The following is a 21651-nucleotide window of genomic DNA, read 5'->3' on the forward strand; positions in this document are numbered from 1 at the left end:
CATCATTGGGTATGACCAATCACTCCATGCCCATGTGACATAAGCATAGGTTTTCCAAAAGGAAAGGATTTCACTCTGCAAACCCATCGCTCATTGTGCTTTCCTAGGCTCCTGATTCCATTTTCCACAGAAAATATGTTTGTGGGTGAGGTATTTCTGTCTTCCCTCTTTGAGGTGGTGCTGAACAAGCTGGTGGCTACGCGGCTGTTGGAGAATGCGCGCCGGCAGAAAGTTGAGTGAACACTTGAAGAATGGAGGACGACTTTGTTGCATCTCCAAGCAGTGGTGAATGATGCAGAGCAGAAGCAGATAAGGGACACAGCAGTGAAGATGTGGCTGGATGATCTCAAAGCTTTGGCTTACGACATTGAAGACATCCTGGATGAGTTTGATACCGAAGCTTGTCGGCGAAGTTTGGTGGAAGGATCAGGTCAAACCAGCACCAGTAAGGTATGGAAGCTCATTCCAACTTTTCATTCTAGTGGTGTGATGTTTAATAACAAGATTGGTAAAAAGATGAAGAAAATCACCCAGGCGTTAGATGCTGTCGTCAAAAGAAAATCTGACCTTCATCTAAGACAGGGAGTTGGGGGAGTTTCAACTGTGAATGAAGAAAGGTTGACTACTTTTTCGGTAGATGAGCTTGAGGTTTATGGTAGGAATGCCGATAAGAAGGAGATCATGCAGTTGTTGCTATCTGGTGAAGGACATGGTACTAGTCATAAAGTACGGGTGATTCCAATTGTTGGTATGGGCAGGGTTGGTAAAACAACCCTAGCTCAAACTATCTATAATGACAACAGGGTGAAGGACAATTTCGATATCAGAGTCTGGGTGTGCGTGTCTCATCAATTTGATTTGGTTGGAATAACAAGAACAATTTTAGAATCGGTCTCTGGACATTCATTTGATTCAAAAAACTAACCATTGCTACAAGATAGATTGCAGAAAGAATTGAATGGAAAAAGGTTTTTCCTTGTTTTGGATGATATGTGGAACGAGGACCCCATCCACTGGAGTAGCTTAGAAGAGACTCTCAGAGCAGGAGCACAAGGCAGTGTGGTAATGGTAACCACACGACATGAAGATGTTGCATCAATTATGCGCACGACTCCTTCTTATCATCTTAGTGAACTGTCTGATGAACATTGTTGGTCGCTATTTGCACATCTTGCCTTTGAAAACATAACTCCATATGCCCGCCAAAACTTGGAACCTATTGGTAGGCAAATAATAAAGAAATGCAAAGGATTGCCCCTGGCAGTAACCAAGATGAGAATGCTTGGAAAAATATGTTGAACAACGAAATATGGGATTTACCAACTCAGAAAAGTAGCATTCTTCCATCTCTACACTTGAGCTACCATTATCTCCCCTCAACACTGAAACAATGCTTCGCATATTGTTCCATATTTCCTAAGGATTATGAATTTCAAAAGGAGTTAATTTTGTTATGGGTGGCACAAGGTTTAGTGGGTGACTTGAAGAGAGGGGAGATAATGGAAGAGGTGGGTGAAGCATGTTTTCAAAATCTATTATCAAGGTCGTTCTTTCAACAATCTGCTCGTGATAAGTCATTGTTTGTGATGCATGACTTGATTCATGATTTAGCACAATTTATATCAGAAAAATTTTGTTTGAGATTGGAAGTTGGAAAGCAAAACCATATTTCAAAGAGGACTCGACATTTATCATACATCCATGAGGAATTTGATGTGTCCAAGAAATTTGATCCCCTTCATGAAACCAATGATTTGCGGACCTTCTTGCCACTGGGTATGCCTCTTGATGTTTCGACTTGCTACTTAGCTGACAAAGTCCTACATGATCTATTGCCAACATTAAGATGTTTGCGGGTTCTATCCTTATCTCATTATAATATCAGTCATTTGCCTGATTCATTTGGAAATTTAAAACATTTGCGCTATTTGAACCTTTCTTATACTGCCATAAAAAAATTACCCCAATCAATTGGTACACTCTTGAATTTGCAATCACTGATGTTGTCAAACTGTGATTCACTTACGGAGTTGCCATCAGAAATTGGAGAACTCATCAACCTGCGTCATCTTGATATTTCTAAAACTAATATAGAAGGGATGCCAACAGGAATCAATAGACTAAAAGATCTTCGAAGATTGACTACTTTTGTTGTTGTGAAGCATGGTGGGGCAAGAATTAGTGAGTTGCGAGATCTTTCATGCCTTGGTGGAGCGCTCTCTATTTTAAACTTGCAGAATGTTGTGTATGCTACTGACACTTTAGAGGCTAATTTGAAGGACAAGAAAGATGTTGAAGACCTGGTGTTTTCCTGGGATCCTAATGCAATTCTTGGGGGTTCAAACAATCAAACAAGAGTGCTTGAATGGCTTCAGCCTCATAACAAGTTGAAAAGGCTCACCATTGGATACTACTGTGGTGTAAAATTTCCAAACTGGTTAGGGGATTCTTCATTCATGAACTTAGTTTCCTTGGAAATTAAGAAGTGTAAAAATTGCTTGTCCTTACCACACCTTGGGCAGTTAAAGTCTCTCAAGGATCTCCGCATTGTAAAGATGGATGGAGTGCAAAAGGTTGGTACAGAGTTCTACAGAAATGGTTCTGGTTCTTCATTTAAGCCATTTGGATCCCTAGTGACTCTAGTGTTTCGAGAGATGTTGGAGTGAGAGGAATGGGTTTGTTCTGAAGTTGAATTCCCTTGTCTAAAGGAGCTTCATATTGTACAATGTCCAAAGCTGAAAGGAGATGTACCTAAGCATCTTCCTCATTTAACAGAACTTGAGATTACTGAATGTGGGCAGCTGATGGATTCTCCTCCCATACTTCCATCGATTGATCAGCTGCGGTTAGACAAATTCGATGATGCTATATTTAGAAATGCTGTTAACCTCTCTTCACTTACTTGTTTGAATGCAAGTAATATTTGTAGAATACCAGTGGAATTGCAACACCTGCATTCTCTTGTAGAATTGTACCTTGTTGATTGTCAGGACTTAATTGAATTGCCAACCATTCTACACAAACTCATCTCTCTAAAACGCTTGGTTATCAAGAAATGTCCAAATCTTTCATCAGTTTCGGAGATGGAGCTGCCATCCATGCTTGAATACCTTAAAATAAAAAAATGTAGGAGTCTGGAGTCCCTACCAGATGGAATGATGCAAAACAATAACTGTCTTCGACATTTGATTGTGAAAGGTTGTGGTTCTTTGACGTCCTTCCCCAATGTCACTTCATTGGAATATCTTGAAATAAAAAATTGTGGGAAAGTAGAGTTACTCCTGCCTCAGGATATCATGATGCACAACTGCTACCCTTCCCTTAGAGTCTTTGTGATAAAAAGCAGTTGTGATTCTCTCAGGCTCTTTCCGTTGGGCTTCTTCACAAAGCTTGAGCATCTTTGGTTCAGAAGGTTTGCAAATCTGGAGGCCCTTTACATTCCAGATGGACTTCACCATGTGGATCTCACATCTCTCCAGTACATTACCATCTGGGATTGCCCTAATCTGGTGTCTTTTCCACAAGGAGGATTGCCAACTCTGAACCTCAGAGTGCTTTTGATCGGCAATTGCAAGAAGCTTAAATCCCTGCCCCAACAAATGCACACCCTCATCACATCCCTTCAAGATTTGAGAATAGTTGATTGTCCAGAAATTGATTCGTTTCCACAAGGGGGTTTGCCAACTAGTTTATCTCAACTTACCATCTCAGATTGCTACAAACTCATGCAGTGCCGGATGGAATGGGGCTTACAAACACTTCCCTCTCTTAGAAAATTGGAAATTCAAGATAGCGATGAAGAAGGAAAGTTGGAGTCATTTCCGGAGAAGTGGCTGCTGCCCTCCACTCTTTCCTTCGTTGGAATTTATGGTTTTCCAAATCTGAAATCCCTTGATAATATGGGGCTTCACAACCTCAACTCTCTTGAAACTCTGGAGATTCAAGGCTGTACAATGCTCAAGTCCTTTCCAAAACAGGGGCTGCCCTCCTCCCTCTCATGTCTTAAAATTGGGAACTGCCCTCTGCTAAAGAAGCGGTGCCAAAGGGATAAAGGGAAAGAATGGCCCAAGATTTTTCACATCCCCAGCATTGTGTTGGAAGAGTATGAGTCATCTAAGGAAGTAATCTTGTCATGAGGCCCTTGCATCCATGCTCTTGCTTTTCTATGCAATTATTGATTGGGATTCAGGTACATCCTGCCTTTACCATTTACCAATTCCATGTCAGTCTCCAAGTTCTATAACTGCTCCAGATTGAACTGCCTTATGGTGTTAAAATATGCATTTATTTTTTTTAATAATTCTTTTCAATGAAGATTGACTTTTTAAGACATCAATTCTATGAATCAAGTGGAGGTAAGGTAGATATTCCTAGTAGATATTTTAGGTTGTAATATAATACAAAATATAACTTTGCATTTTCCTTTTTCTTGTAAAAGAAATTTTGTTATCAGTTTCTGAAAAAAAAAAAAAAAAAAAAAAAAAAAAAGACAGGAAAAAAAGGAAAAAATGGTTATAGATGTGATTTTCAAAATTTTATTTTTAAAAGCAAAAGTGCACCCAAATACATCCTTAATTTTTTTTTTCTTTTAAATTTTGTATTATTTCTATTGAATGAGAAACATTGTATTTGATTTTGTAAATATCGGAATATCTTTTAGGGTTAGTTTTCAAATAACAATTGTGGTAAGGTTGGAATATATGCTATTTCTCATCATTTTGCTTTCCTTTTCATTAGCACATCTAATTTTCACCAATGCTATTGAAGTGGATGTTGTTGCATATTTGGAGTCCATTTGATAGTGCTTCTAATACAAATAGCATTTGTGAAGAAAAATTAGATGTTTGGCAAAATTTTGAAAGTACTTTTAAGAAGTTAAAAAATCACTTATAGTGCTTCCTAGAGAAACATTTGATAAGTGAGTCATTCAAAAACACTTTTGAAGAAAACACTTCTACTAAAAGTACTTCAAGTATAAGCACTATCAAAGACGTTCTTAATAATATGTATAGATAAAATTACTTTAATTTGAGGAAAAGAAAATATTGGAAGAAAATATTAGAGGAAAATATAAGAAAAGAAAATAGTAAGAAAATTTATAAAATATTTTTATTCTTTAAAAGGGTCCATGGAAAAGATGAGGGGAAGAAAACCAAATTATTAAATAATCACTTTTCTCAAACTTCTTTATGCATTTCTAAGAAAAATGGGAAGGAAAATGCTTTTGCTTTTTTTCCCTCATCTTTTCCTTAATATTTTTTTCCTTTACATTTTTCCATGATATCCAGACATTAGAAAACCATTTTCTTTTCTTTCTTTAATACTTTCCAAGAATCAAAGTGTAACAATTTTCTTTATCATTCTACAGCTAGTAGTGTGCTCTACTGAAAAAAAAAAGCCAGTGCCAAGGGATAAAGGGAAAGAATGGCCTAAGAGTTCTCACATCCGCAACACTTTGTTTGAAAAAGGAGTCAATTTATCTGGATGAGCCATCTTATGATGAGGTTGTCTTATCATGAGACCCTTGCATCCAAGCTCTTAGCTTTTCTTTGGACTCATGGCCACCCAATTATTCATTTAGGTACTTTCTCCTTTCATTTTTGCTGGAATCAGTATACATAAATTTTGTATTTGATTGTCATTTGTCAATTTCATGTCATTCTAATGGGGCTATATTTTAGAATTTTTTTTGTTAAGTAGTTGTATAACTGATGTTTAAAAGATATCCATTCAAGAAATAAACCTTGGGTATGGTGTCATAGATAGTATTTGTTTGACTAATACAAAACAAAGGAAAACTGCTTAAAAATCAATTATACATAATTTAGTCTAGTTTCAAAACCCTATTAGCTTACTATTTTTAAGAATAGAAAACGTAAGTGTTTTTCAATTTTTATAAATATCACACAAGTTTGGTAATTTAAGTTTTATTTTTTATTTTTAAGCATATAAAAAGTAGTAGAAAAGAACTCTTATTACATCACCTACTATGTTTTAAACAATACTCCTGTGTATTTTCATGTTACACCATGAGATGCTTAAGAAACTCTTGTTAGCTCTGTGCTTAATCTTCCAATCATTTCTTACTTACATTACAAATGGAATAAGGGTAAATCACTAATTTTATTTTAATGCTTCTAAAACTTGAAAATGGTCATAGTAACTACTAAGAATTTCAATTAAGAAATAATCAAACAGTAACACCAATAGGAACAAGAAGGTGCTATGTTTATTTAAGGCTTCATCCCATGAAAATTTGTTAGTTTTGTTCAATATGTGGCTGCAGCCCATCCCTTGTCTGGTATTGTAGTTGTGGTCAACCACTGTTGTTCTGTAATATCCTCTGATGCACCGCTGAGTATACTAAATTGGTTCCATACTCATGCACAAAGATGACCATTTTCCAATTTGATTCCCTTTGATTCCTATATCTGTGTGTGTGTGTGTGTGGTAGTATATTATTATAGCAAATCTTATTGCTGCATCTCATTAATTGGATGCTTGGGGTGATTAAGTTTTGTATCTAGCATGAAGTTTCATGAATATGTTTTTGAATCCAAATTTAGTGACACAAGGATTTTGCCCCATTTATAGATTATATGCTCATTTTGTGGCCAACTTAGACTTTCCTACAGAACTATGCAAGATAGACTTTCCATGCTTTTACTGACGATTTCTCCTTTCAAATAGGTTTTTCACTTTTTCTCTATCTTGCATGACCCTCGTGTATGCTGCTTTGCTTGGAAAGAGCTTAGGCATGGTACAGGGATTCTCTTCTTGGTTGGTGGGTTGATTAAGTGAAATGTAACTAGATGAGAAACATCTATTGTGAAATCAATTCTCATATGTTTTTTGAAATTATCTACAGGTTGATTTTGGATGACTTTTGAATTTGACCAAAAATATTCAAAGGTGTGGTCTCTGAGTCAGGCCACTGAATGAGTTGTTAACAAAAATGGCATTTTGGAAAGTGAATATTCATGTTAACTTTCAAACCCAATTGTTAGTTCACATCAAACTGGAGATAAGAGTTTGTTCATTGGACTTCAATGTTGCTGGCTTCTGGTGTAAGGTGCAAAGTTCTTGGCTATCAAAAGGCTTTATGTCAGACTTCATGCTGCAATGGACCAAAACACTCTTCATGCTCCTTAACAAGCCCAGACAGAGTTACTATGATAAGGTAGGGAAGTTGGAACTTGATACTTAAATTAGTTTTGCAGACTAAAATTATTTTTTTGAAATGGGTTGTCAACTCTGTTTTGCAACATGAAAATGTGTTCCCCCACCCCCCACCTTCTCTCTCTCTCTCTCTCTCTGGTATGCCTTCTTAGGTTGTTAAGGTGCCTTTTATGTGGATGTTTGTGTACAGGATACATGGATGTGAGTGGAGATCTGGATTCTCAAAGGTGTTACAAATGTAGTGCAGAATCACCAACACTTGGAACTATTTGTGTTGCAAATATTCTTTTAAGTCTTAGTTTTAAAGAAGTTTGTTATGTTTTCTTCAATATTGTTTTGATCAACTATTGTTAACATATATATCTTGTGTAGTATCATTGCTTCACTGTAACCATAATATTGGTAATGCTCTACTGCACAAAGATGACCGGCTTTCCAATTTGATTCTTTTGAAATTCTACTTATGTGTGATATTTCTCTTGAAATTCTATTTATGTATGATTTTTTTTGAGTGATATTTCTGTGTTTTACTTTTAGAAAGAGGGTAATTCTCTCTTATAAAGGGATTTAATTAGATATTCGTTTGGAATCTTAGGTGCTGTTGCTTAAGTTGTGCTTTGTTACTTAGAAACAGAGTTGTCCTTGTTTCCTTCAGTTTCATTTCTATGCTTTCTTTGATGATTTCTTCTTTCAAATAAGGAAGCAGTGCGGTAAATCGAATACTGGACAGAATTTAAATCAATAGGTAGATATTTTATAGACTTAGATGAAAAAGGTTTGTCTATTTCTAGCTCACAAAGCTTAAACATCTCCTCTTTCTTGTCCTTTGTTTCATACACTCTACAAATGTTCATAGCATTTTAATGAAATATTTCGATATTGCTGCTATTAAAACCTATGTCCATCTTCATGTTATGCAGTTTCCTCTATGGTATCACTGAAGAATTTGTAAGAAGCATTTTTGTCATATAGATGATTCTTTTACAACTCATCACCATGGTTCTTGGCAAGCAACTATGTCTTTCACTATCATAATGATTCTGTTTTGCTTGGTCAATAGGTATGCTGCAATGGGACTAGGACATCATCCATGTGCCTTTGGGAAGTTGACATTAAATTCTGAGGTTGTAAACTTTGGGAATTTCAAAGCAAAACCAATTCAGCAATGCAGAATTGTGACACTTATGGTTTTTGGTTTTGAGTTGTCAACAAATTTTCTAACATGTGACTGTTTGTGGATGCTTATTTCTAGGGTAATTTGGTGCTTGAATGGAGACTGGTGGTTTGAAGTTGATGTCGAATCACCAAGACGCAAAAATATATGGATGCTATACTCATTGTATATACTTTTCACTTCTCCTGTGTCTTGCATGGCACTTGGGTATGCTCTTTTGCATGGGGAGAGCTTAGGCATGGTAGAAAAACAGAATCTATGGAAGGTACAAATTCATGTCAACTTTCAAACTTTTAGTGGTTCACTTCGAAATTGAGCATAGGATTTTGTTCACTGGCAAATTGGATTTCAATATTGCAGGCTTCTGGTGTAAATGCAAATTTCTTGGCTGTCAAATATGCTTTGCTACCTTAATTGATCTTGTTGCTGGAGTTTTATGTCTGACTTTGTGCTGCACGGGACCAAAACATTCTTCCTGTCACTTGAAGAAGCCCAAAGAGAGTTACCTGATAAGGTAAGGAAATTGAAGTTTTGTACTTAAATCAGTTCTGCATACTAAATTTACTTTTTGAAATGGTAGTCAACTCTGTTATGCATCATAAAAACCTCCCCTCTCTCTTTCTCCCTCTGCTATACCTTTTTAGGTTGTTAATATGCCTTTTCTGTGGATGCATGTGTACAGCATATGTGGCTGTGAGTGGAGAACTTCATGCCCAAATGTGGTGCAGAGTCATTAAGACTTGGAACTAATCAAGTGTGAAGGAAAGCAGAGGAAGCTACACTAGTTTTTTCTCCCTTGAATAATACTTGAATATAGTACTCCTATATGTGAGGAGGTTAGCAAGGCAGGACAGCCTTCTTCTTCCCTACGAGCGTATCTATCAAATGAAGCGGCTAATGTCATTGCCGCTATGACATGCAACCTCTGCAGCTGTTGGAAGCTGATACAGATTTCTCATCTTACAGACAAGGTTTCTCGTCTGTCGATACTGCAACTATTTGCATGCTCAGTTTGTTAGTTTCTTAATTGTAAGCGGATGAGAGCAATGTCCCTTGATATCTGTTTGGGCTCATAAGGCATCCTGTTGCAACTCTTGCATTGTAGCTGCTTACCAAGTAGTTTCTTCTTGTTGGAAATGTGTTCTGGTGGGATATTGAATATTCCTAAGTTATACTACTTTCTGTATCACAGGATGTTCTGTGTATTTCAGTTCAACTTACTGATATGATTTCAATTCTAGGGGGTCCATTGCCCTCTAAGCAAGATGAGAATATTTAGAAGGGTATGACAAATAACCAAATATGGGATTTACCAACCCAACAAAGTAGCATTCTTCCACCTTTACACTTGAACTACAGTATCTTATCATGAGGCCTTTCCATCCAAGCTCTTGCTTTCCTTTGCTTTTCTTTGTTTTTTTTCTTCTTCAATTCTTCATTTAGTTTCATTTCAATACATTCTTTTTTTTTTTCAGTCATATGTTTAGTTTTTGTGAATATTAAACATGCTTGGCTATTTTAATTTTATTTATTGTTTTTTAAAAAAAAAATAATATTTAGTAAGTATATTACAAGAACTAAAAGAGAACTTCTTGGATGATCTTTTGAACATTTTTGGCATTTTCAATGATTTTTGGATGTTGATATATTTAGAAAAAAAGAAAAAGATGTAGGTGGGTTATGACTGTAAATATTAAAATTTGTTTAAAATAAATTAGGAATCAAAACAATTTTTACATTCTTGCTTTTATATTTTTCTTAATTCAATCAAGAACCATCCTATTTAACTTCATAAAGTTATGGCTGCTATAAATATTTTTATGCTTGGTTCTAGGAAAATATCAAAAAAGAAAAAAATTGTTAAGAAATATTATTCTCATATTTGGTTTTATTGTGAAAAATAATAAAGAAAATCACATATAATTAAATTTAGTTAGAAATTTATATAATTTCAAATTATTTAAGAAGAGTTGACACAATTTCAAATTATACATCTTGTCTCTTCAGTTTTTCAAAGACTATTGGTAGGTGATGCAAATAAGATTTCTCTTAATTTTTGTATCAGAAGTATCATCTTAATTGTAAGCATATGAAAGATGCTTCCTGCTATCAGTTGTGCTTAGAAGGCATCTTGAGCAACTCCGACAGGGTTGCTGCTATGACATTCATATCTTTTCTTGGGAATGTTTTATGATGGCATCTATTTTCATTTGAAAGAAGATTCTGTGTGCTGAGATTCAACTAGGTGATATGGTTCCAAATATTTAGGTTATTTTTAGTTCTCAGAAAATTTGAGGTGCAATAAGAGGGAAAGAAAATTGAGAAAAAAAATTAGAAGGAAAGGAAAGAAAAAGTTAAGAAAAATTTAAAATCAATTTAATTCATTTTATTTTTATATGTTATTTTAAATTTATTTTACCTATTTTAACTCTTTTATATATAGATTAAATAATTTTAAAAAGCATAAATCTCTTATTTATTTTAATTATATTTGATTTTTTTTTTTACTACTTTTCGGTAAAAACATAACATTAGAAAATCATTTCTTTTTAGTATTTCCGAGGATTCGAACATAAATTTAAAGTTTTTAGAAATAAACTTCTATTTAGACCGTTATTTTATCTTTGTAGCCCATTTTTAAGGGAACATTTATCATCAAAACAACCTTATACTGAATTGACAACTATGCCTATCTTCAAAACATCAAAATGATAAGCTGTAGTCTTGTGTTTTTTTTTCTTTGAAATTTAATCCGAGAAGAGTTTCTTCTTTAAATAAAATATTGATAATTAGACAGTTTTAATGGACTCATATCTTTAACCTTCATCTTTCTACTTTGGATGAGTGGAGAGCATTCAAAACCAATATGATACATATAGTCATTTCCTCCATGTGATCTATTGTGTATGTTCAGTGTTACTTCAACTTTTTCAGAACATACAAAGGGGGTGGACCTACTTTGCAGGAAAAATTGACTTATGCACAATCAGTTCTACAAAAACTTGGCCTCATGGGCAGCTGGACATTGGACAGCAATTCAATAAGATCCTTCCCGTAATTGCTTTATTCATTGGGGTGCAGGGTAAACTACCATTCAACACCCATCTCATATACGCACAAGTTTTTAAAGTAAAGAGGCTCTTACCTACAACCGGATCTCTCACTTTTCCTTTGCTGTTTGGGTTTTCCTTACTGAATTTTCCTTTCTTCATTCCCTGCGATTCCAAAGAAAGCATGTTTGTGGCTGAGGCATTTCTCTCTTCCTTGTTTGAGGTGGTGCTGGATAAGCTGGTGGCTACCCCGCTGTTAGAGTATGCAAGCCGGCAGAAAGTTGATACTACCCTCCAAGAGTGGAGGAGGACTTTGTTGCGAATCCAGGCAGTGCTGATTGATGCTGAGCAGAAGCAGATAAGGGATAGAGCGGTCAAACTGTGGTTGGATGATCTCAAAGCTTTGGCTTATGACATTGAAGATATCCTGGACGAGTTCAACACTGAAGCTAATCAACACAGTTTCGAAAAGGGACCTCAGACTAGCACCAGTAAGGAACGGAAGCTCATCCGAAGTTTTCATCCTAGTGCCGTGATGTTCAATCAGAAGTTTGGGAAAAAGATAAAGAAAATCACCCAGGAGTTAGATGCTATTGTAAAAGCAAAATCTGACCTTCATTTGAGAGAGGGTGTTGGAGAGGTGTCATCAGTGATTGAACAAAGGTTGACTACTTCTTTGGTAGATGAATTTGAGGTTTATGGTAGGGATGCTGATAAGGAGAAGATGATGGAATTGTTGTTATCAGATGAAGTCGCTAGGTCTGAGAAAGTTCAGGTGATTCCAATTGTTGGCATGGGCGGGGTGGGTAAAACAACCCTAGCTCAAAATGGGTGAGTATCTGATCAATTTGATTTGGTAGGCATAAGAAAGGCAATTCTAGAATCATTCACTAAAGCTTCATCTGATTCTAAAAACTTACAATTGCTATAAGATAGTTTGAAGAAAGAATTGAGTGGAAAAAAGTTTTTCCTTGTTTTGGATGATAGATGGAACGAGGATCCCATTTGATGGAGTACCTTACAAGCTCCTCTCAAAGCTGGAGCACAAGGCAGTGTCATCATAGTAACCACTCGTCAGGAACATGTTGCTTCAATTATGCGCACTACTTCTTATTGGCTTAGTGAACTCTCTGATGAACATTGTTGGTCACTATTTGCACATCTTGCCTTCCAAAACATAACAGCAGATGCATTCCAAAACTTGGAACCTATTGGTAGGAAAATAATCAAGAAATGCAAAGGTTTGCCTTTAGCAGCGAAGACACTTGGAGGTCTATTGCGCTCTAAGCAAGATGAGAATGCTTGGAAGGATATGTTGAATAATGAGATATGGGATTTACCAACCGAGCAAAGTAGCATTCTTCCAGCTCTACACTTGAGCTATCATTATCTCCCACAAAATTGAAGTAATGCTTTGCATATTGCTCCATATTTCCTAAAGATTATGAATTTGAAAAGAAGGAGCTCATTTTGTTGCTGTGGTCGGCAGAAGGTTTAGTGGGTGGCTTGAAAAGAGGGGAGTTAATAAAAGAGGTTGGTGAAACATGCTTTCAAAATTTACTGTTAAGGTCATTCTTTCAACCATTTGGTCGTAGTAAGTCATTATTTGTGATGCATGACTTGATTCATGATCTAGCAGAATTTGTATCCGGAGAATTCTGTTTGAGATTGGAAGTTGGAGTGCAAAACCATGTTTCAAAGAAGGCTCGATATTTATCATACATTCGTGAAGAATTTGATGTCTCCAAGAAATTTGATCCCCTTTGTGAAACTGATAGTTTACGAACCTTCCTACCATTAAGCATGCCTCTTGAAGGCATAGCATTAACTAGGCATCCTAAAGGTTCAATTTGCTACTTAGCTGACAAAGTTCTACATAATCTATTGCCCACATTAAGATGATTGCATGTTCTATCTTTGTCTCACTATAATATCACTCATTTGCCTAATTCATTTGGAAATTTGAAGCATTTGCGCTATTTAAACCTTTCTTACACTGCAATAAAAAAATTGCTTGGATCAATAGGCATGCTTTTGAATTTGCAATCACTGATGTTGTCAAATTGTCTTGGGCTGACTGAGTTGCCACCTGAAATTAGAAAACTCGTCAATTTGCGTCATCTGGATATTTCTGAAACAAAATTAGAAGGGATGCCAACAGAATTAAAAGACTAAAAAATCTTCGAAGATTGACTACCTTTGTTGTTGGCAAGCATGGTGGTGCAAGAATTGTGGAGTTACAAGACCTGTCACACCTGTAGGAGCACTCTCCATTTTAAAGTTGTAGAATGTGGTGTATGCTATGGATGCTTTAGTGGCTAATTTGAAGAATAAGAAAGATCTTGATGAGTTGGTGTTTGTGTGGGATCCTAATGGAGTGGTTGGTGATTCAGAGAACCAAACTAGAGTTCTTGAACAGCTTCAACCTCATAACAAGGTGAAAAGGCTCAACGTTGAATACTACAATGGTGCAGAATTTCCAATTTGGTTAGTAGATACTTCATTCTCGAATTTAGTTTTCTTACAACTTAAAAGTTGTACACTTTGCTCATCCTTGCCACCGCTTGGGCAGTTACAGTCACTCAAGGACCTTCTGATTGTGAAGATGGATGGAGTGCGAAAGGTTGGTGCAGAGTTCTATAGGAATGATTTTGGTTCAGCTTCATTTAAGCCATTTGGAAACCTAGTGGTCCTATGGTTTGAAGAAATGTTGGAGTGGGAGGAATGGGATTGCTCTGGAGTTGAGTGCTCTTGTTTAAAGGAGCTTTATGTGAAGAAATGTTGGTCTAAGACTAAACACTTATGCAGAATATATATTTTTAGGCTGCTAGAACACATTTTATTGATGAAGAGTGCTAAATTTATACATGAGCTTGTAACTGAAATGACATTAGAATAGCAGAAAATCAAGCTACTAGATGATGAACAACTACTTCCTATAAAATAGAAACCAAATCTTGACCAAATAAAAACAAGAAAATATTTGGATGTTGCAGATTTTGTGCAAGACTCCAGTTGCAATATTTAACTTCAAAATTCAAATTCCAATAGATACTAAGTCAAAACTCAACACTCCTCATTGACTTCGTAGATGCAAACTCCAAGTCTTGCACATAGAAACTCAAACCAAACTTTGAAAGGGGTCTGCTTCTTTAACGTTTTTGTTGGCAATCTATTCAAAAATATACTACTGTACTTGCAGTTTCAGCCCAAAATTTTTTAGGTAGATTTTTTTCATGCAGAAGGCATCTTGTCATCTCCAAAATCATTCTATTTTTCTCTCTACGACTCCATTTTGTTGTGGATTATATGGTGTAGTGAGCTGGTGAACATTACCTGCATTCCCTTTCAAGGATGCATTTTTGAGGTCCACCAACATCAGTATGCACCAGTTGTAGTTTTTGGGTTGCTCTCTAGGATGTTTTATTTGGAAAGGGAAGTTTAGTTTGCTTCCCATATTGACAAGTAGCACATATAGGAAGATCTTTTTCTAAGTCAGGAAGTCCTTCAGCTATTTGATTTTTCTCCATGTAGAGCACAACATCATGATGAAAGTGCCTGAGCCTTTTGTGCCAAAACATTATTGTGCTATCTTATTGTAAAACAACAACATGCTCATCTTCCAGTAAATTCAAGGCAAAACTCTTGCCCTTCATTTTTATGTTGAACACCTCTTTGCCTTCAGCATCCTTAATAATGCAATTCCTATCTTCAAAATAAACTTTAAATTCTTTCTCAACGAGCTGTCCAACACTGAGTAAGTTTTGGTCAATGTTAGGCACAAACAAAACATCATAAATGAGTTTCAAACTGTTTGGCTTTCGATAGCAACTGTTCCTTTGCCCTTCACTGGAATATACTCAGCATTTCCAATTCTGACTTTGGAAATAGCTGTTCTATCAAGTTCTTTAAAGAGATCTTGATTATTTGTCATGTGGTTTGTACAACCACTATCCACAAGCCAACTTTCAGAGGTGCTTTTATTAGCAAAACACATTATTGCAAACAATTGATCCTCCTGGCAATAGTCAATTGCTGCACTAGTTTCTTCCTGCTGTTGATTTTTGCAAATCCTCTCCACATGTCCTTGTTTACCACACTTGTTGCATTTCACATCTAGTCTCCACCAACATTTTTGTGGAGAATGATTTGTCTTCTTGCAATGAGGACAAGATGGAAAAACTTCATTTTTCTAGTTGTTGTTGCATGGCTTGTTGTTGTTCATCTTTCCATTTTTATGGTCTGCATTTTTCTACATTCTTGCTTGAAATGCTCCTTCTACAATATCTCCTTGTCTCATGAGTCTTCTTTGTTCAACAGCCTCCAAGGAATTTAATAATTCTGTCAAGCTAATAGTTGATAGATCCTTTGAATTCTCCAAAGAGGAAATTGTAGCTTCATATTTCTCAGGAAGTGTAACCAATATCTTTTGAACAATCTTTTCATTGGAAAATTCTTTTCCAAGCAGCCTAACTTTGTCTACTATTGAAAGAAGTTGTGCAGCATAGTCTTTAATAGCATCAGACTCCCTCATTTTCTTCATTTCAAATTCTCGAATCAAGTTCATCACCTGCATGTTCTTGATTCTTTCATCTCCTTTGTATTCCTTCTTGAGATACTCCCAAATTTCTGCAGTTGAATCAATTTTCACGATTTTGATGAAAATTGATGGTGAAATTGCAGCAAACAAGCAAGCTTTTGCTTTAGCCTTTCTTGTCATTCTTTCTTTATGCAACTTCATTTGAGCCATAGTTAGATTGGCTCCCAAGGGAGGAACTTCATAATTTTCTTCCATTGCTTCCCAAACATCAAGTGCTTGTAGATGAACTGTCATTCTAACAACCCAAGTTTCATAATTGTCTCCATCAAGAATTGATGGTGCAGTTGTGAGACTTGACTCCTCTATTGCTAGATGATTTTAGAAGGTGTTTGGGTTCACTTGTGGTGTTTTGGGTTCAGTCACCTCACGGGTCTTTAGGTGTTTAGGCACTCTCAAGGTATTCAGGCTCACTCATTAGGTGTTTAGGCACTCTCAAGGTACTCAGGCTCACTTAACTCACTGGCCCCTCAAGATAATTATGGCTCTGATACCACAATGTTGGTCTAAGATTAAACACTTATGCAGAATATATATTTTTGGGCTGCTGGAACACATTTTATTGATGAAGAGTGCTGAATTTATACATGAGCTTGTAATTGAAATGACATTAGAATAGAAGAAAATCAAGCTACTAGATGATGAACAACTACTTCCTATAAAATAGAAACCAAATCTTGACCAAATAAAAACTAGAAAATATTTGGATGTTTCAGATTTTGTGCAAGACTCCAGCTACAATATTTAACTTCAAAATTCAAATTCCAGTAGATACTAAGTCAAAATTCAACAAGAAATGTCCAAAGATGAAAGGGGATATACCCATGCGGCTTCCTCTTTTAACAAAACTTGAGATTACTGAATGTGGGCAGCTAGTGTCTTATTCCAATGCTTCCGTCCATTAATGAATTGCAGTTAAAGACATGTGATGGTGTGGTGTCTAGAAGTGGTGTCCACCTTGCCTCACTTACTTCATTGGATGTAAGTAATATTTGTAAAATACTAGAATTGTAGTACCTGCGCTCTCTTGAAGAATTACACCTTTGTGATTGTCCAGACTTAAATGAATTGCCACCTGCTCTAGACAAGCTCACCTCTTTAAAACACTTGGAAATCAAGGGATGTCCGAGGCTTTCATCAGTTTCAGAGGTGGAGCTGCCATCCATGCTGGAATTCCTCACAGTTCAACAATGTGACAGTTTGGAGTCCCTACCAGAGGGATTGACGGCCAACAATACTCGTCTTCGAGATTTGAGTATTAGGATTGTGGTTCTCTAAGGTCTTTCCCTAGAAGCATTAGTTCATTGGAATCACTTTTTATCCTGGGGTGTAGGAAAGTAGAGTTACCCCTCCCACAGGACATGGCCCACAACTACTATCCCTCCTTTACCCGATTAAGTATTTCTGGTATCGACTGTGAGTCTCTCACATCCTTTCCAATAGGCCTTTTCACAAAGCTGAGGTATCTTTCTATCATGAGTTGTACAAATCTGGAGTCCCTTTCCATTCAGAAGAACTTCACCATGTGGATCTCACATCTCTCAAGCACATCTCCATTTGTCACTGTCCTAATCTGGTGTCTTTCCCACAAGGAGGACTGCCAACTCCCAACCTCGAAAGTCTTTCGATCCTGAATTGTGAGAAGCTTAAGTCACTGCCGCCACAGATGCGCACCCTCCTCACATCCCTTGAAGATTTGTCAATTGTTATATGTCCAGAAGTCAACTCGTTTCCAGAAGGGGGTTTGCCAACTAGCCTATCTCAACTTCAAATCTCAAGTTGTTGCAAACTTGTGCAGGGTCGGGTGAGGTGGAACTTGCAGACACTTCCTTTTCTTAGAAAAATAATAATAGGAGTAGATGATGAAGAAAGGCTGGAGTCATTTCCAGAGAAGTGGCTGCTGTCTCCCACTCTTACCACTCTTACAATCTGGGGAAGTGAAAATCTGCCTCACTTCGCTTGAAACTCTGGAGCTTAGGTTCTGCTATAAGCTTAAGCACTTCCCAAAACAGGGACTGCTCTCCTCCCTCTCTTGTCTTAAAATTAGTGAATGTCCTCTGCTAAAGAAGCGGTGCCAAAGGGATATAGGAGAATAATGGCCCAAGATTTCTCACATCTTATGTATAGTGTTTGAAGAATTTGACAAGGGGAGTTTCAGGCCATTGAATATCATCTTATGATAACCTTGCATTGAAGCTCTTGCTTTTATCTGCACTCATTGCTGGCCACTTGTTCATTCAGGTACTTTTTTACTTATATTTTTTAGGGGAAGTTGTGTTTTAGGAGGCCCATATGAAGGTTATATGGGAATGAAACCCATAGAAAGTGGATTATGGGCTTTGTCCATTAATGATCAAATTTTTTTTTTTATGCACTAAATACTATTTCAAAAAGTTATTCCAAAATTTCCTTTTTGTTTTCCTTGTCAGCAGCCACCACAGTCTCCATGTAAGCAGCCACTGGTCTCCAAAATATTCCATGTAATAAGCACTCAAATCTGAACCGAGAAGAAGCCAATCAGAGGAAACACAACATGAGGTATGTGGGTCTCCATTCAGTGGGTTTCCACCTTTAAGGAGTAATCCTGTAATTTTTTCTCAGAAAAGGTGAAGAAGAAGACCATTTCTGCTGGTACGAATTTCCACCTTCAAGGAGTAATCCTATCTTCTTTTTCACATTTTATGAGGAAAAATTAATAATAACGGTACCAGCAGAAAACCATTTAAATTCAACACTTCATCCCCAAATCAAATCAAAAGACTCTTCTATAACCCTCTCAACTCACTATCTTGGTCCTGTAAACAAAGAACACTTAATTTGTTAGTCACAACACTCTTGAAACCCTGTATTCTTAAAGTTTCCCTAAACCGAATCCTCATTGTGTAACAAAAAAGGAAGCTTATCTAAGTAAATATTGGTTGCAAATTAACTGAACACTCTTCCTGAAGCATAAGACTAAACCACAACCTAGATAAAAAGATAGCAAAATAAAAGAGTTAGCTTTTTCACTGTAATTTCCAGATTTCTTATCCATATTAGATAGTTCAACATCGTTCCATTCTTGTCTCTAAATCATTTCCTCATGTGTAGTTCCATTTTGAGAAATCATCTATGGTCATTTCTCAAGCATGTTTCCTGTGAACATATCATTGGAAGCAATGCATCCCAAAATATCAAATAATCTAGAAAAATAATAAACTTTACTTTTGCATAAGTAGAGTAGAATATGAAGATTGTTGTCAGTTTCAAAATGGATATGGATTCTTCATGAATGTTCTATAGGCAGGCATTCAACAGGCTAACCACTCACAGGGGGAAGTGGCCTGCATAAAATAGTTTTGCTGAACATTCCAATATTATGATTTCTTACTGCTTTTGTTGAGTCATTTCCAATACCATTTCCTACTTCTTTCTTGTTTCTTTATTGGATGCCTCCACATTGTTTTCCTCAAAACTTTGAGGGAAAATTCTCCTTTTTAGGTGTGGGTTTGAGGATTTTGATGAACATTTCAGCATTTGTAGCCCATTCTTCCGATGACCTAGGTCAAGTTTTGGCATAACGAGTAAATTTGAGAATGTGTTTTTGGGAGACAGTCTCATTTTTTCACATGGGTTTGAATTTGATTGATGATTTGGTGAGCATTTCTTAACTATATGGCTACTCATGAAATGACCTATGTAAACTTCTAACTGTATTTGTGGGAAAAGGTCTTAGATTAGATAATTTTGCTGACCATTTCTCCAATACATAGCCATCCATACAAAGACCCACTTCCAAGTTTTGGAACAACATGAACATTTGATTACTACTCAAAAAGTTCTATTTCATAGCTTGTAATTAACTCTTTTAAACACTTTTGAGTAGTAGTTATTGCCTTTTAACCCAATTAACATGTTAAGGACCCTTGCAATCAATTCTAATCAAATTGTGTAAGTTTTGGTGTTTTTGTTAGTAATTTGATCACCAAAGCAATCCAAGATTGAGGAGAGTTGTTTGGAATCCTTGGCAAAGCAATGGAAAGAGCATAAGCATGAAGAACCAAAGCTTTGAAGTCCTTTGCCATAAGCAAATCCGGAATGCAAAAAGGAGAGAAGCAAAAAAAGGAGAAAAGCAAAGAGGAAAACAGAGGACAGCAACTGCAGTCTTCTTTCACACTTTTGGAGCACTTTCCGAAGTCCATTTTCTACATGCTATATACCATTTCAAAGCTCAGGAAGTCAAGAATCTAACGCTTCAAACCGTGTACGATTTGGAGCTGAAATGAGGGAGTTATAGCCTTTGGAAGACAACTGCATCAAGCTGAAGGAAGAATTTTGCACAGCGCTGCGAAATCACCCTTTTGTTGCGAAATGATTTCGCAGCCTTTTTGCACAGTGCTGTGAATTCCCCCTGAAGTTTCACGTCAAGTTGGAAGCCGATAGCCGCAAGCTGGAAGACCATTTCGCAGCGGTGCGAAAACAGCCTTTTGCTGCGAAGTAATTTCGCAGCCCTTTTTGTTCATCTGCGAAATCTCGCAGACCTCATTTTCACCTGCGAAACGGTCCTGAAGCTTCCCGATAGTTGTGCACCGACTCTTTTAGATCTTTTCTTCAGATATTTTTGTCTAAATTTCCATTTTCTCCTTGTATTCAGCCACTCATGTAATTCCTTAGCTAGGAAGTATCCAAGGAAGGGTAAATTACCTTCCTATATAAACTCCCTTGCATCCATTGTAAAATATATAATCCATCATATAATATATCATATATAGAATCAACGAACAGAGCACTTGCTCTGTTTTTCCTATATATTCATATTTTCTCGTTAGTTTTCTTTCTAGCCAATCAAACTCTGAGGATTTTTCCTTAGAGGATGAGAGGCTAGGCTCTTTGTCTCTTGGAGTGAGGAAAGCTGGGTAAGTTCCCTCATGCATAAATTGGAAGTTTTGTTGTTTTAGTTTTTAATGAAGAGAAAGTGTGACCCGTTAATGGTTTTTATCTTTTTAGTTAACTTAAAATGCCTTTAAATCACCTGGGCCAACACTTGGTAAGGCAAGTGATCTCCGTCCATGGAGATGCACTAGTTTACCCCTTGCGAGCCTTTGGGAGGTGACTCAAAGGTAGGATTTTATAGAATAGCCAACACTTGGTAAGCTTTTGGACTCCAAGGAGACATCCATTAGTTATCTCTTGCGAGCTTTTGACGAGTAATCCAAGGTTAAAGATCACCTTGAATGGCAAGTGCTAGGTGAGAGGTATAAGCCATTGCAAGATGCATCAGTGAGAGGGATTTAGTGTTTGAACCCATTAATGGGAAGCATCTGTACAACACCGGTTGGAGAAGGAACTATATGTTAATTCTCTAATGCGAGGAAAAGAAACAAGTGACCGGAACTCTCCCTTTTTGTATGAGGAATCTGAGCCTAGTGATCTGAAACTCCAAGAAACACTTTTCTTTGTAATTAAAATCAGTTACTACTATTTTTGATTAGTTTAAAACCAAACCTTTTTATTTCAAACATCTTTATGTTTTCTTTTAAAGCTAACCTTGAAATGAAAAGGCACCAATTCAGCTTTGAATTAATATCATTTGTGAAGTGAAAACCCATCCCAGTGAACGATCCTAGAGCCACTATGCTATAGTAGCTTTGTCTTTGCTACCCTAGTATATG

At 36.6% G+C, this 21651-nt stretch overlaps 2 protein-coding genes across 7 annotated transcripts; one reads left to right on the forward strand and one right to left on the reverse strand.

Annotated features, from left to right (window-relative positions):
* Window positions 1-2551: 2551 nt before the first annotated feature.
* On the forward strand, window positions 2552-9740 carry LOC117927603 (putative disease resistance protein At3g14460). Of its 6 annotated transcripts, none has more exons than XM_034847206.1 (8): window positions 2552-4189; window positions 5369-5581; window positions 6869-7180; window positions 7370-7417; window positions 8240-8303; window positions 8432-8618; window positions 8714-8867; window positions 9036-9740. In XM_034847206.1, the coding sequence occupies exon 1, from the start codon at window positions 2805-2807 to the stop codon at window positions 4134-4136; it is 1332 nt and encodes a 443-aa protein (XP_034703097.1). In that variant the 5' UTR covers window positions 2552-2804; the 3' UTR covers window positions 4137-4189; window positions 5369-5581; window positions 6869-7180; window positions 7370-7417; window positions 8240-8303; window positions 8432-8618; window positions 8714-8867; window positions 9036-9740. The 6 variants fall into 6 exon arrangements, with proteins under 6 accessions (XP_034703097.1, XP_034703098.1, XP_034703094.1 ...); XM_034847207.1 differs by having other exon boundaries at window positions 7370-7406; XM_034847203.1 differs by having other exon boundaries at window positions 7370-8303.
* Window positions 9741-15655: 5915 nt separating this feature from the next.
* LOC117927870 lies at window positions 15656-16153 on the reverse strand. Its single transcript, XM_034847568.1, has one exon. It carries the CDS (start codon window positions 16151-16153, stop codon window positions 15656-15658), a length of 498 nt encoding a protein of 165 aa, XP_034703459.1.
* Window positions 16154-21651: the final 5498 nt, after the last annotated feature.

This window comes from Vitis riparia, chromosome 13 (genome assembly GCF_004353265.1).
Source record: "Vitis riparia cultivar Riparia Gloire de Montpellier isolate 1030 chromosome 13, EGFV_Vit.rip_1.0, whole genome shotgun sequence".
Classification (NCBI taxonomy): domain Eukaryota; kingdom Viridiplantae; phylum Streptophyta; class Magnoliopsida; order Vitales; family Vitaceae; genus Vitis; species Vitis riparia.

Coding starts and splice junctions, on each gene's coding strand:
- LOC117927603 (XM_034847203.1), top strand. CDS start 2,805: ATGGATTCTCCTCCCATACTTCCATCGATTGATCAGCTGCGGTTAGAC.
- LOC117927870 (XM_034847568.1), bottom strand. CDS start 16,153: ATGGCTCAAATGAAGTTGCATAAAGAAAGAATGACAAGAAAGGCTAAA.